The sequence below is a fragment of the Triticum aestivum genome, chromosome 6B (assembly GCF_018294505.1).
Source record: "Triticum aestivum cultivar Chinese Spring chromosome 6B, IWGSC CS RefSeq v2.1, whole genome shotgun sequence".
NCBI lineage: Eukaryota > Viridiplantae > Streptophyta > Magnoliopsida > Poales > Poaceae > Triticum > Triticum aestivum.
The window spans coordinates 67,327,268-67,340,746 of NC_057810.1; the positions used below are offsets into that span (position 1 = coordinate 67,327,268).

General features: G+C 43.5%; 1 protein-coding gene across 1 annotated transcript; it reads left to right on the forward strand.

Annotated features, from left to right (window-relative positions):
- The first annotated feature begins 3,997 nt into the window (after positions 1-3,997).
- On the forward strand, positions 3,998-10,250 carry LOC123135825 (uncharacterized). The gene is made up of 4 exons (XM_044555055.1): positions 3,998-5,279; positions 6,962-7,612; positions 8,188-9,305; positions 9,868-10,250. The coding sequence occupies exon 1, from the start codon at positions 4,088-4,090 to the stop codon at positions 5,240-5,242; it is 1,155 nt and encodes a 384-aa protein (XP_044410990.1). The 5' UTR covers positions 3,998-4,087; the 3' UTR covers positions 5,243-5,279; positions 6,962-7,612; positions 8,188-9,305; positions 9,868-10,250.
- Positions 10,251-13,479: the final 3,229 nt, after the last annotated feature.

Consider the following 13,479-nt stretch of genomic DNA (forward strand, 5'->3'; position numbering starts at 1 on the left):
CAGCGTAACTACTCGAGTAGGGTTGGGATTTGTAAGGGTTTTGAAACTTTCAATACCACTAAGCATTAGAACCAACAAATATTAATCCAACGGTTGCCGTATGTTTTCAATCGTAAGACTTTTTTATTGTATGAAGTTGTTACTTTTCTACATAGGCTCTCTCAATCTCCAAATGTCAACGAAGTTCTACACCATTTATTGTTCACACTTCCTCCCGCTTTTGTCTCTAGTGGCTCATGTTGTTGGATTCACTAGCTTCCATGATGCTAATCCTTAGCATTTCGACACCCCCGTCCTATCTCTTCCTACCAAGATGTCCATGTCAATTGATAACCCACAAGTGAAGGGGATCACATCAATCTTAAATGGACAATATCACAACACAAATTTGTTGATCCAAGACAAAGGGAGCCAAACAATATTTATAACCTTTAGCAATTGAGTTCTTAATTCAACCACGCTTGAAAATGCATACCTACTCAAAAAAAATTGTTAATAGCAAATGTGATGGAGTAATCGGAGTTTGATTGCAATAAAGTAACAAATAGCGATATCAATTGTTGCCAGGTACAAACTATCTTAAAGAGAGCAATGATGATCAAAATTAAAGCGTTGGCATTAGAAGGAATAATGAGGCGTTGTATGGATAGAATCCATTATGTAACAACGTTAACATATGGTGATAACAATCTAACTCAGATTCATCAACTCAATGTAGTCATACATTTCATATGTAGTTGTATGTGCTTCAATATGAACTTGCACATTTGGTCTACCCTGACGTTTCTATGGGTTCTTGATAAAAATTAAGGGAAATTAAGGTACTTCTTTCATAAAGTACCGAAACAAAACATTAATACACCTAATGAAAACATGAAATCCTTATTGGAAATATGCCCTAAAGGCAATAATAAAATATTCTATATTATTTCAATGTTCATAATTAAGTTTATATTTCTATATCATAATTGCAATGGTTCTTGGATATGAGATTCAGAGGAAAATTCAGGTGCATGTGTGAAAACATAAACACCAAAACAGGTCCCTGGTCTTGCCTCTAAGAATATCTCATGCATTGTTTTAGTGGTAAATAGTTTGCTACCATGGGGGGTAGCTGCCTCCCATCAACGGACCACACAATTAACTATATGGATATCCGAGAAGGTAATGCTTATCCAAGTTGGGAATACCACTAGGCTAGAACGCCAGCAATAATGAAAACACATTGTTGTCAAAATAATGGTGTTCCGTATACCCAACTTATGATATACCGCAAGATTCCAGCAGCATTTGGTTGACGATATTACTATATATTACTCCCTCCGTCCCATAATGCAGGAGTTTTTTTTTACATCACATTAGTGTCCAAAAACGTCATAAATTATGGGACGGAGAGAGTATATGTTAACGTTCATTTGCATCCTTGGACCATGAAAATATCGTAGGACCTTCATACCGGATGGTTACTCAAATGTTTTATAAAAGTAGCCTACGGATACACTGAAAAAGTATGTCAAGGAACCTTAACTTGAGAAAAAACAATACCCTTTAGTTTTGTTTGAGGGGAATTGCCCTTCAATTATTATTATTTTGAGGTAAAGCAAAGCTTTATAAATTAACGGTGTCCAGGTAAGTCACTTGTGACACAAACCACACGGGGCGGTACATTCGAGTTCCAACTCATACTATCATTAGGTAAACACATACGACCAATAACTGCTAACTCATGGGCTACCGAGTTGGCCTCACGTCGGCAATAGCTGACTCTTTGGTGTGAGAACCACATCTTAAACTGGAATTTGATGTCCTCAATGACCGCAGCGTAGGAAGATCCAAAGCTTCAGCCATCAGCTGGCAGTGTGTTTCAAAGATCACCCGGAGTGCACCCAGCTCACTTGCGACTGTAATGGTTGCACTCATGGCAGTGACCTCCGTCCCAAATGCATCAGATACATTTTCATGACGGCCTGCATGGGCCGTAATCACATGCCCAACGGAGTCCCGTACCACCAAGCCCCAACCCCCAAACGAGTTCCCGGGCTGGAATGAGCCATCTATATTAATCTTGAGCATTTCTTCAGGTGGCGGTTGCCATTTTAGCTGAGCAGGTTTACCTTTCTTCAGGGAAAAGTACTCAAGATACTCTAGAGCATTGCAGTGGGTACGGCGCATGACTTCTTTTGCATCGACAACCAGCTCTCCCTCCCTTATCTTATTTCTATTACTCCACCAGTGCCACCAGAAGATAACGATCAGCACTCTTTGATTTTCATCTAGCTCCCACAGCTTGTCCAGCATTGCGTGCACATCAGGGATTCCCTCCAACGCCTCTCGCTCCTTCTCCAGGCCCAGCCCACTCCAGACTTCTTTGACCGCTTTGCGCTTGATAAACAGATGGCCTCCATCTTCTGCTACTCGGCCACAGAAAAAGCATTGGTTGGTCTCTAGTTTCAGTCCCCGTTTCTCCAAGTTAGTACACAGCGCTAAGGCTTTGTATTTCATTCTCCATATGAACATCTGAAGTTTCTTTGGGCATGGGAGTTTCCAAATGCGCTTCCAAGCATCATCTCCATGTCTATCAAACTGGCCAGCCACCTCTGAACTACAGCCAGACTTCCATTCCGTGCGTGCTTAGCCAATTGGGATTGCAGCTTATATGCACTTCTCACCGAATGTATACCTTTTCCATCGTAGTGCCATGCTATGAAATCTTCTACTCCTTCTCTCAGCGGTATCTGCAGAATGTGACGGGCATCCTCCGGCCAAAAGGTGTCTCGGACCATTGCTTCATCCCATCCACCCATAATTGGGCACATCAACTCATTTACATGGGTTATAAGGTGTGATCCTTTCAGAGTAATCACCTGTCGCGACCAAGCCTGTGGTATCCACGGGTCAGTCCAGACTTTGACGTTTGTACCATCCCCAATCCTTCATATGTATCCTTGTTTAATCAGCTCTAGACCTTGCAGAATGCCCTTCAATTAATTGCTCCCAACACATAGCAGCTTCCCTTGTTTTTTTGGAGCTCACTCCCCGTTGGCTTTTTTTTTTTTTTGAGGGGCCGTTGGCTTCTTTGGCATGGAGTTCGACTATTGGGCCTCAAGTTGGGCTCATTCCCGGGCTTTCAAGATGATGCGTGCTGCTCTGTTGGAACAAAGCCAGACCACGAGTTGCTAAAAAAATATAAGCCAGACCACGAGCTTCGCAGTCCGCACCATTGCCTCAAGAAAAAAAAAGAGCTCCGCACTAAAGCCACCGAGGAAATTGACTATTTATTATTAAGTTCATTGGACTTTGATTATAACTACAAAGTTGATTTCTTCTTGACAAAAAATGTCTAGGGACTAGATTGTGAGAGATGATTAGTGCTATTGAAAAAGAAGAAGATCCCGCATACACACGTCGTATACATGTACAAGTATAAGGATGGTGATCGGCCCATAACTGTCTACATCGGTCCACGCCTCCATCTACCTAGCCGTCGCAACTCATCAGGCAGCGCCGCCGCCTCCTCGACCCTAGGCAACGAATTCATCATCTGGTGCCCCGGCCGCCAGCCGCCGGCAAATCAGGTCCCAGCAGTTCCTAACGTTCAGCGAACATCCGACTAGCCGCTCATAATTCTTCGACGCTGTTTCTAATCTCTCCATTGTCAATAGTAAAAAAACACATAATGAAAATCGTTGCACCTAAGAAAGGATCGTAGCAAATCCTACAGAAAAATAGGATCGCGACATCTAGCACCTAAGAAAGGATTGTAACACATTTTTTTCCTTTCCTGCTCCATAATTTTTCTCTCTCATGGAGTGATTGATCATTATCTGTTCCATGTGTACTGTGTAGCAATCGATCTGTATACGACCTGTGTACAAGTGGGATCTTTTTCATTTTCCCCTAGCACTAATCATCTCTCACGCTCCAGTCCCTGGTTAACGTTATGTCAAGAAAAAATGAACTTTGTAGTTATAATCAAATTCCAACGAACTTAATAATAAATAATCAATTTCCTCGCCACCGACAGCCGGCGGCGGCGAACGTCCCCACTTCCCACCTCGCCGCCGGCGACGTCCCCTGCACCGACGCCATGCTCCGCCTCCGGAGCTGCATCCTCACCCATCTCCTCTCTTCGCCCGCCACCCATCCCGTCCCCTGTCTCCACCGCCTCCTCTCCGCCGCCGCGCCCGCCGTCTCCCCAGGCCCCCGATTCGCCGTCGAGGACTACCTCGTCGACACCTGCGGCCTCACCCGAGCGCAGGCCCTCAAGGCCTCCACCAAGCTCTCCCACCTCAAGTCGCCCGCCAACCCCGACGCCGTCCTCGCCTTCCTCGCCGGCCTCGGCCTATCCAGCGCCGACATCGCTGCACTCGTGGCCCGTGACCCGCAGTTCCTCTGCGCCGGCGTCGAGAGAACCCTGTCGCCCGTCCTCGCTGGGCTCACCGGCCTCGGCCTATCGCGCTCTGAGATCACGCGCGTCGCCTCGCTCGCACCACGCAGCTTCCGCTCTAGATCTGTCGTTTCCGGGCTGGAGTACTACCTCCCCCTCTTTGGCTCCTCCGAGAGCCTTCTCCGGGGGATCAAGAAATTCAAGTACTTTCTCAGGTCCGGTCTAGAGAGGGTGGTCAAGCCCAATATTGAGTTACTGCGTGAGTGCGGGCTAGGCACTTCCGATATTGCGAAGCTCTGCCTCGCTGTGCCATGGCTGCTCAGCGCCAAGCCGGAGCGCGTCCAGGTGATGGTGGCGTGCGCGGAACGTCTCGGTGTGCCCCGTGGATCGGGGATGTTCAGGCATGCGTTGAAGGCTGTTGAATCCCTCAGTGAGGAGAAGCTCGCCGCCAAAGTGGAGTACTTAAGGAACACGTTCAGGTGGTCGGATGCTGAGGTGGGCATTGCTCTTTCTAAGGCCCCACTGATGCTGACCAAATCCAATCCGACACTGCAGAGCAAGTCGGAGTTTCTTATATCTGAGATGGGGATGGAACCGGCGTACCTTGCTCATCGGCCGGTAATGCTCTGCTTTAGCCTGGAGGGCCGAGTCAAGCCACGGTGCTATGTTATAAAGTTTCTTAAGGCAAATGGATTGCTAGATCGCCATTGGACCTACTTGACAATTGTCACGGTGGCTGAGAAGGAATTTTTGGAGAAGTTCATATGCCCTCACAAGGAAGCTGCACCGAACCTTGCTGAAGATTATAATGCCGCATGCAGAGGGGAAGTGCCAGCTGATTTCAGATTTACATGAACAAACAACCGGCTATGAGAATTGGTAACTGCGTAAGGTGCAACAAAATTCTCACTCTGCGTAGTAAGCTGGTAAATTTTGGTTCCGTGTTCATTGCCTAATTAGATGTTGGTTGCATTGATTCCTGAACCCTGACGAATTGATGACTCGTTCGGTAGAGAAGAAAGCATTGCCTACAATTTCCTAAGATAACATGTCCAGGATACATTTGTGTTTCCCACTTCTATTTAAGATAATGGAAATTGGATCTGTGGGTGCGCCAATTTGCTGCTGAAACTTGCACCCTGAGAACCAAAAAACAAAGGAATTATCCTGCGTTGCTGTGATATGCTTTCATGCTGAATTTTATCTAGCGTGTTCCTTTTTTAGCTGATTAGTTGGTCGCCTTTTTTGCTCCATCATATGTCACTCAGTACTAATATTGCAGCTCAATGTTTAATATTAAGATTATGCTTAGAAAATATCTCGTCTGTTCCGAATGATAGGACGTTTTGGATATTTTGATATGGACTAATACGGACTGAAATGGGTGAACAAATAAACTAAAACATGTCTACATATGGACTGAAATAAGTAGAACATCTTATATTTTGGAATGGAGGGACCAAGGGAGTATATTTGTGTATGTTCATTTTTATCCCTTTTGATTTCTTCCCCTCTATTCTCCAAAGATTGATTCCTAAATAATGAGTTGACAATACTTTTGCTGGGAAACGTTTCAATATTGTAAAATTAACCTATATGCCTCTAAAGCATGATTAACAAATGAACTGGTCGTATCATTTACAACTGCCCTTAATCTTCAGAAGTAAACCAATGTAGATGGCATGATTTAGTCTTACCACGTTTCTGTACTAGCCAGTGCTTGCATATGTAAAACTGTGTCCAATCACAAAACTACTTGCATAATTTGGAAGCAAAACTGTTGATTAAAAAATTGATTTGGTAAAGTTACACAACTTAGATCAAATTCTTGCTTTCAGCTGCGCTACAAGTCTTTGTACAGTACTGGCACATTAGGCCTGGTGTCCATCCTATATGTAGTACATTGCTGTGTCTACTGATGCAGTTCTGGGTTTTGATGGTGTTCAATGATGCAAGAGGGTAACTATCCACTATACTGTTCCAAACCATCGTATATATGAATATATCATTCCTTTGAGATTGATGAACACATGAAGATATGTATTGGAGCGAAGAGAATGTGAGATCAGGTCAGTCAGCCAATGCATTGAGAATATCAGTGGGTTATTCTCTGTACTTTTCACGTTCAGTGTTCTGCTTCAGTTGGTTTCAACAATATTGGGCTACTTTGTTGGCGGGCCTATCCTGCAGTATAAGTTTGTCAAGCACCGGCCCACCAATGAGAGGCGTTCCCTCTGATTTTCAAGTACCACAATCGGCTTTCAGCTATATTTGACCTTTGTTGAGGAGCCTGTCATGCAGTGTAGGTTTCTTAGGCATTGACTGAGCATTTTTCTGCAAGGAATCTGTGGAACTTTCTAGCTGTATGTTTGTTTCTATCTGACGTGTTTGAGAACAAAAAAATGGAAGCAAAAAATGGATCTGACTTGATTAGCTAAGCTGCTTTTCAAACAAGTCTACATGTACAGATCAAGATAAATTTTTAGCTTCCATTTTCTTTTGTTCAAATAGAACTCTTGGTCCTGTGATGGAGATGCACTCAGAAATATTATGAGATCATTATCTACCATGCAGGAAAACTTAAAGAAGTGGAGCTATGAGTCCTTTGGCTCTGTTCGTGGTCGGTTAAAAGATTTGAGAAAGCAATTGGAGGAAGTGAGGGACAGGAACTGGAGAAGAGGACTAACAAAACAAGAGAACAGTTTTTTTAACCAAATTTCGGAGTTAATGGCTAGAGTAGAAATTATGATACGCCAGAGATCAAGAGTACAATGGCTAGTGGAAGAAGATCGTAACACAGCCTTTTTTTCACTCAAAATGCAGAGAAAGAGCAAGACAAAACAGAATAATTTCTCCACAACGAGAGGATGGAAGGATATGTTATCAACAGGGAGAAATTGAAGACATAGCTATTAACTTTTTCTGCAAATTGTTTTCTGCTCAGGAGAACCTGCAACCAGATAAAGTGATAAAATACGTGCAACCAAAAGTAACAAAGGATATGAATAAGCACTTGTGTAAACCGTTTACTTCAGAAGAAGTTGAGAAGGCACTATTTAGGATGAAACCAAATAAATCTCCAGGCCAGATGGTTTTACGGCAGGAGTTTTTCAAAACCATTGGGAACTGATAAAGATTGATGTTTGCAATGCAGTTTTGAAGTTCTTGCAAAATGGTGAAAAGCCGGAAGGCCTAAACAAAACAATTCTGGTGCCTGTTCCAAAGGTGAATCATCCCCAGAATTTTCTCAAAACCGACCAATAGCTTTATGTAATGTTTTATATAAAATTTGTTCAAAAGTCTTGGCAGATAGGCATTAATCTTGGATGAAATTGTTTCAGAGGAACAAAGTGCTTTTGTGCCTTCGCGTTTAATTACTGATAATGTTATTACTTATGAATGCATTCATTACATTAGAAATAAGAAAGGAAAAACTGGAGCAAGTGCCATTAAATTAGATATGACTAAAGCATATGAAACTGTTGAATGGACTTACCTTAAGAGGATTATATAAAAATTGGGCTTTCATGATTACTGGATTAACTTGATAAGTAAATATGTTGAAACAGTAAGCTTCTTGGTTAAGGTGAATGGTCATTTATTGAAACCCTTTAGACCAACAAGAGGATTAATGCAAGAGGATCCCATTTCTCCTTGCCTATTCCTGATTTGTGCAGAAGGTCCAACAAACTTACTAAAATTCAAAGGGCCACAATATCTTAGTGAAGGAATTAAAATGGGTATCCATACTCCATGGATATCTCCCTTATTATTTGCTGATGACTATTGTCTTCACTCAGGCTTCAAAGAGCAGAAAGACTTCAGGAAGTATTGGAAGACTACAACAAGGGATTGGGTCAACTGGTTAACAAAGAAAAATCAGCAATCTTCTTCGTGAAGAGACGAAAGAAGAGATGAAGAGAATTATGAAAATAGAAACATAAGCTCTAGAGGAGAAATACTTGGGACTACCTACAGCCCTAGGAAGAAGAACAACATGGGCCTTTGGAAAGCTAATTACAAGATTGAGTAACTTAGCAGGTGGATGGTCAGAGAAAATGTTAAATTCTGCAGGTCGTGAAGTTCTTACTAAAGCGGACATGCGAGAAATACCCACATATGAGTTGTTTTAGCCTCTCAAAAACTACTTGCAACAAGAGGACCCCGTCAATGGCAAATTTTTGGTGGGGAGGTGATGGGGATAAGCAGAGAATGCATTGGAGAAAATGGGAGTTAGCACAACCAAAGAAAGCTGGAGCTATGGGATTTAGGGAGATGCACCTATTCAATCTAGCCATGTTGGGTAAGCAAGGATGGAGGCTTTTATAACAAACCCAAACTCATTGTGTGCTAGAGTGTTGGCTGGGAAATACTTCCATAACACGGATTTTATGAAAGCAAAGAAGAAGAAGAATAGCTCACATGTTTGGCAAGCTATCTTAAAAGGAAGAGCAACACTTCACTTAGGCCTGATGAAGAGAATTGGAGATGGAAAGTCTACCAATATATGGAAAATGAATGATTCCAACAATTACAGGAGGGAAACCAGTGTATAGGAAAGAAGGAACAACTGGCTTAAATATATCAGATTTTCTGAATGCAGAAAGGAACGAGTGGGACTTCAACAACGTGAATAACAGTTTGCTGCCTATAGAGCAAAAGAGGTACTAAAGTGATCTAAATGCTCTTATATTTCTTCATGGAGGGAGTATTTAAGATTCCACTGGGAAAGTTAGACCATGATACCTGGGTTCAAAATGCTGAAAAACATGGTCTGTATTCAGTTAAATCAGCATACAAACTCCTTGCCATAAATTCAAAGGCTGATGCTCATTATCAAAGGAACACTGCAGTTTGTTCCAATGCCGAAGATAGCAACATATGGAGCAAGCTCTGGAAGCTCTCAGTCCCTCCAAAGGTACGCAATTTCTGGTGGAGAGTTATTAAAGGTTTAATTCCTGTGCGAGCTATTCTACATAAGACATAGAGTTGCAAAGAATTTGTGTTGAATGTGGATCGACTAATGATACTATCTATCATGCTCTGTTAAAGATTCTCAAATTACATCCTTTAACCTGGGCTATAGATATCTTGGTTACATCCATTTGTGACGATGAAAAGGCAGCTACATCTTATGTGGTATGTGGTCGGTGTCGAATGCTCGTAATGCTCGCTTACATGGTGAATCATCAACCAAATTAACTCAAGCATGTAGATGGGCATATGAGACTGCTGCAGATCTTATTTAAACTGCTAGAGCAGTCAGATCATGTAACAAAGTAAAAAAAATCACAAGTTCATTGGCAACGACCGCATCAAGGATGTTATAAAGTTAATGTTGATGTATCTTGTAATGCAGATGATATGAGTAGAGCATCTGGAGTTATTATAAGAGACGAACAGGGGCATATAGTTGCAACAAGTAGCATATGGCATGAATTTGTTCCTGATTCACTGACAGCCGAGGCACTTGCTTGCAGACACACAACTGATGTAAACCTGGAGCATAAAACAAGCCATATTGGAAACAAATTCGATGGAGCTCACTTCGCTTTGGAGGATGAAGCACCAACGGTCTAGAATACTTACCAAGTTAATTAAACAAATCCAGGAGCTAACGGAAAGATATAACTACCTCGATGTTCGTCATGTTAAAAGGGAAGCAAATGAAGCTGCCCACAAATTAGCTAAGCTGGCTTCTTGTACTAATCCGGAGTGTGCCTGGGATAGCCAGGCGACAGAATGTATCCGACGCTGTAATGAGAAGGACTGTAATCCTGTACTGGATTAATGAAGCTCTTGGCTGATTCTCAAAAAAAAAGTCATACATTAGTTTTTACTTTTTAGTGCTATTTCTGTCATTTAAACTAGATTTATGTGGTTAAATGCACATTGGCTTTATTGAATAAATTTTAGATTAGATAGTTTGATCAGTGAGATCTGATTATGTGTTTTTTCTTTCTGATTTTTGTTGAGTTGGTTTGAAGAATAGTATATTTGTCCCTGGTTACTGTGTATAAGGAACAATAAGAAACCAGCATGCTTTCTTTTCATCTCATGATGGTAGTGGTATCAAGGGAAAAAATAGCATGCTTTCTTTTCATCTCATATGACGGTATTGGTATCAAGGAAAAAAATTAGCATACTTTCTTTTCATCTCATATGATGGTATTGGTATCGAGGAAAAAAAATAACGTGCTATGACACAACAGAGCTGGCCAAATGGCTGGCCTGGCCCGCCATGGCTGGGCCCACCATAAACGTGCCGATTATAGCTGGGCCGTGCTGTGCCGGCCCACGAGCTGTAGGCAGCAGCCCAAGCACGGCACGGGAGGTAAATGGGCCGGCCCGCGGCACGCTTAGGCATGCTAGCACGTTTTTCTTCTTCGAGAAATACGTTATAAAAAGAGGGGAAAAGGCCAAAATAAATGTTGAAAATTTTAAAAAATATATGTGAAGTATTATTTGGGATAAATCTAGAGTTTTATTAGCGTTTACATCATAACTTTCCATCTCAAAGAAGTAAAAAATACAAAACATGCTCTAGAATTACAAAAAGATAAAAAAATACAATGACTAAACTACAACAGTACAACTACTTAGATCCAAGCACTACAAAAATTTGAACATATTAGATTATTATAGGTATTTATATAGGGCATATATATTTATATATTTCAAAAAAAACGGGTCGTGCCGTGCCGGCCCGCGTGCCAAGCCTCCAGGCCCAGACATGGCCCAAGGTGTGTCATGTGTCGTGCCTGGCCCATGGTGGGCCGTGCCGACGTGCTAGCGGGCTGGCCTGGTTGGCCCGGCCCGTTTGGCCAGCTTTGTGACACAATAGTGCAACCCTTTTTCTCCATCTTGCAAGACATTCACCACCAGAAAAGGCTTTTCAATGATATCAAATTCATCCATGAGAGTAGGAAGAATAATGGAGAGGCTCATGCTTTGGCGAAGGCAGCAGCCTCCCTGCCTCCCGGGCGCCACGTGTGGCTTACTAGTAGGCCCGAAATCATCTGTATCCCTATGTGTGTGAACTTTTAATAAAGGATGCAGTTTGCTCAAAAAAAATAGTGCAACCCTTTGAATCCTCTATAGTGAAGTTATATTGCACTACAGCGATGCTATATCACGCTATAGCGAACAATTGTACACTAATTTCATTTAGCGAGACGCTACCCAGAATGTTATAGCGTGCTATTAGCGCCATTTTTTCGATGATTGGTATGAATAATTTCAGTTTGTACATATTTTGTCCTACAGGTAATTTAAATGTTTTGATACAATTAAAAGTTACTACCAGGGCTTCACATATTATAGATGCAAACATGCTTTTACTTCTGGCATTTTTCATGACCAATGAAGTGGTGTGCATCTCTATCATATACTACCTCTGTACCAAAATTGAGCCACAAAAATGTCTTATATTTTGATACGAAGGGAGTAGATGGTTATAATTGTGATACGTGTCATGAATAATGAAGTGGTGTGTTGTCAATTCTTTTGGAAGCTCTTTTCTGTTTCTAGTAATTGTTTGCGGTTCTTATTTGTCGGTCGTTAAAATTTTAACTGTTTCTTATGCCTTGCACGGATGGAGCCTGCCTCACAATGGACAACGACGCGCACCGCGACTGGCACATGTCATTCCTCCTCAGCACCGTCACTGACCACGACAAGCTGCACCTCGTCACTTCCTACAACACCCTCTTCCACGGTTTTACTGTTTTGCTCAACAGGAGGAGCTTGAGGCCATGTCCAGGAAGCCCGGCTTCGGTCGGTGATTCTCAACGGGATGATGTACCCCGACATAACTCATACGTTGGAGTTCCTCGACCTGACTACGGATGTCGGCTATATCTGGGACAAGTACAACTACGACAAGGGGTAATCATCAGCGCCTTGGACTCTGAAGCCAACTCCAATCACCCCTTCTTTGACGACTACGCGATGTCGTCACTGTCGGCAAGTGGAAAGGCGCGTGCCAGGGAACTGGCTGCATCCGCCACAACAACAGAACTATTGACGCCGGATCCTTCTTGGACAACTCCATGCTGATGGATGAGAGCAGTCATGGCACACACGTGTTCTCGACACCCACTGGCAACTTCGTCGCGAACGCCTCGTACTTCCACGGCAAGCAGTTTGTCGGGGCGACTGCCAGGGCTTCTCCATATGCACACCTCACAATCTATAAGGTATGTAATCGCTAAGGGCAGTGGCAGAGCTTAGTGAGGGCCAAAGGGGGCCATGCCCCCCCCCCCCCCAAGCGGCAAGTCCCAGCCATTGAAGTCTTACATATATCTAACCTACACGCTTTCATTCATCACCACCATCCACCTCCTCTCGACCTTCACCCCACCATCCACTACCACCCCTTTCTTCACAGCTGCTCCTCCGCTCCACCCGTAGCCTTAAGGTGCACACCGTGTTGCTAAAGCCTCGCGCGGATAGCGCCCATGTCACAACAGATAATGATGGGCACCGTGACTGGCACATGTCGTTCCTCCTCAGCGTTGTCACTGACCACGGCAAGCCGCACCTCGTCAGCTCCTACGACACCATCTTCCACGGCTTCGCCGCTTGGCTCACACAGCAGGAGCTTGATGTTGTGTCTAGGAAGCCCAGCTTTTGGCCGGTGGTTCACAACAGGATGATGTACCCCGACACGACTCATACAACGGAGTTCCTTGACCTGACTACGGATGCTAGCTATATCTGGGACATTTACATCTACGACAATGGGTTGATCATTGATATATTGGACTCCGGAGTCAACTCCAACCACCCCACATTCGACGACTACGGGATGCCGTCGTTGCCGGCCAAATGGAAGGGCATGTGCGAGGGAACTGGCAGCATCCGCCGCAACAACAAAATTATTGATGCGGATTCATTCTTGGACAGCTCCGAACCCATGGTTGAGAGCGGCCACGGCACGAACGTGGCCTCCATTGCGGCTGGCAACTTCGTCGCGAACGCCTCATACTTCCACGGCAGGCAGGCCATCAGGGCAACTATCGAGACTTCTTCATACAAACACCTCACAATCTACAAGGTCTGCAATTGCTACGGGCAGTGGCGGAGCTTAG